At 64.2% G+C, this 1,733-nt stretch overlaps 1 protein-coding gene across 1 annotated transcript in view; it reads right to left on the bottom strand.

Annotated features, from left to right (window-relative positions):
• Nucleotides 1-2: 2 nt before the first annotated feature.
• LOC106810264 (tudor domain-containing protein 1-like) overlaps nucleotides 3-1,733 on the bottom strand; it is a gene marked incomplete at its 3' end in the record, with an annotated part of 12,051 nt that continues 10,320 nt past the window's right edge. The window contains exon 10 of the mRNA XM_014813557.1: nucleotides 3-773. Coding sequence (XP_014669043.1) covers nucleotides 3-773 — 771 coding nt within the window. The remainder of the gene's footprint in view (nucleotides 774-1,733) is intronic.

The raw sequence follows: 1,733 nt of genomic DNA, 5'->3' as shown, positions 1-1,733 counted from the left end.
TCGTCCCGTAGCTCTGCCACTACATCATCCCGTAGCTCTGCCGCTACATCGTCCGGTAGCTCTGCCGCTACATCATCCCGTAGCTCTGCCGCTACATCGTCCGGTAGCTCTGCCGCTACATCGTCCGGTAGCTCTGCCGCTGCTTCGTCCCGTCTCGGCTCGGTTTCTTCATCCCGTCTCGCCTCGGTTTCTTCGTCCTGTCTCGCCTCGGTCTCTTCGTCCTGTCGCGACTCGGTCTCTTCATCCTGTCTCGCCTCTGTCTCATCCTGTCTCGCCTCCGCCTCTTCATCCCGTCTCGCTTCTGTCTCATCCTGTCTCGCCTCCGCCTCTTCATCCCGTCTCGCTTCTGTCTCATCCTGTCTCGCCTCCATCTCTTCGTCCTGGTTTTCCCTAGCGACCTCAAAGTCGTTTTTCCCAGTACTCTCCGCATCCGATCCGAAATCACTGTGGAACACGTCCTCGTCCGACTCGTCTCGCGACTCGTCTCGCGTCTCAACTGCGACGACGCCCGACTCGGTCCCCGCGCCTCGCTCCGCCTCTTCGCCGCGTTCCTTCTCTCCGTCCGCCTCGCCGAGTCGCTCCGCAGGTTCTTCGGTCCTCTCCGGTGCCACATCGAAGTACGCCGCGTCCGATTCGACCGCGTCGCGAGCGAGGAGGTCGTCGTCGTTGTCGAACGAGTCGTTGGGCAGGTGGACGTCCGACGCGACCTCCAGGCGCCTCGGCTCGTCGGAAGAAGTAGCCGGATCTCGTCCGTACGGCGTGTCCCGGGGAAGGTCTAGGTGGTGGACGGACACGCGGCCCGAGTTGCCGTAGTCGATGAAGCACACCTCGGCGATCCCATCGCTGACCGACGACACGACGGCACGATACCTGACCGACGACACAGCATGATACACAATATAAGAGCATGATACATTATATAACAGCACGATACCTGACCGACAACACAGCATGATACATGATATACAAGCACGATACATTATATAAGAGCACGATACATTATATAAGAGCACGATACCTGACCGACGACAGAGCATGATGTGTGATATCTTATATTCCCTTCCTGCACTCTCAAGTCACTTGCCACACGTACTGCTACAACCCCAAACCCCATCCTCCCCCCCGCGTCGCTCACCACACGTCCTGCTCCCGCCCGTCCTCCTCGTAGGGGGCGACGCACGCGCGTCCGGCGGCCGGCTCGTCGAGGACGTCCGCGCCGCCGCTGCCGCAGTGGTCTTGCAGCTGGTCCGCGAGCGCGGGCAGGGCAACGGTGGACGACGCCAGCTGGCACCAGAACGAGCTCGGCCGCACGGCGCACGTCGTCGGCACGACGTACACGTCCAGTGTCTCGCCGCACGCGAGCTCCGGCGCGGCGTACGCCAGTCTCTCGCCGCTCCCCTCCGCCGCCAGTCTCTCGCCGCTCCCCTCCGCCGCCAGTCTCTCGCCGCTCCCTTCCGCCGCCAGTCTCTCGCCGCTCCCTTCCTCCGCCTGTCTCTCGCCGCTCCCCTCCGCCGCCAGTCTCTCACCGCTCCCTTCCGCCTCCAGTCTCTCGCCGCTCTCCTCCGCCTCCAGTCTCTCGCCGCTCCCCTCCGCCGCCAGTCTCTCGCCGCTCCCCTCCTCCGCCAGTCTCTCGCCGCTCCCCTCCGCCGCCAGTCTCTCGCCGCTCCCCTCCTCCGCCAGTCTCTCGCCGCTCCCCTCCGCCGCCAGTCTCTCGCCGCTCCCCTCCTCCGCCA

The sequence above is a fragment of the Priapulus caudatus genome, unplaced genomic scaffold (genome assembly GCF_000485595.1).
Source record: "Priapulus caudatus unplaced genomic scaffold, Priapulus_caudatus-5.0.1 Scaffold425, whole genome shotgun sequence".
Classification (NCBI taxonomy): domain Eukaryota; kingdom Metazoa; phylum Priapulida; class Priapulimorpha; order Priapulimorphida; family Priapulidae; genus Priapulus; species Priapulus caudatus.
This window is presented reverse-complemented; position numbering and strand designations above follow the sequence as displayed.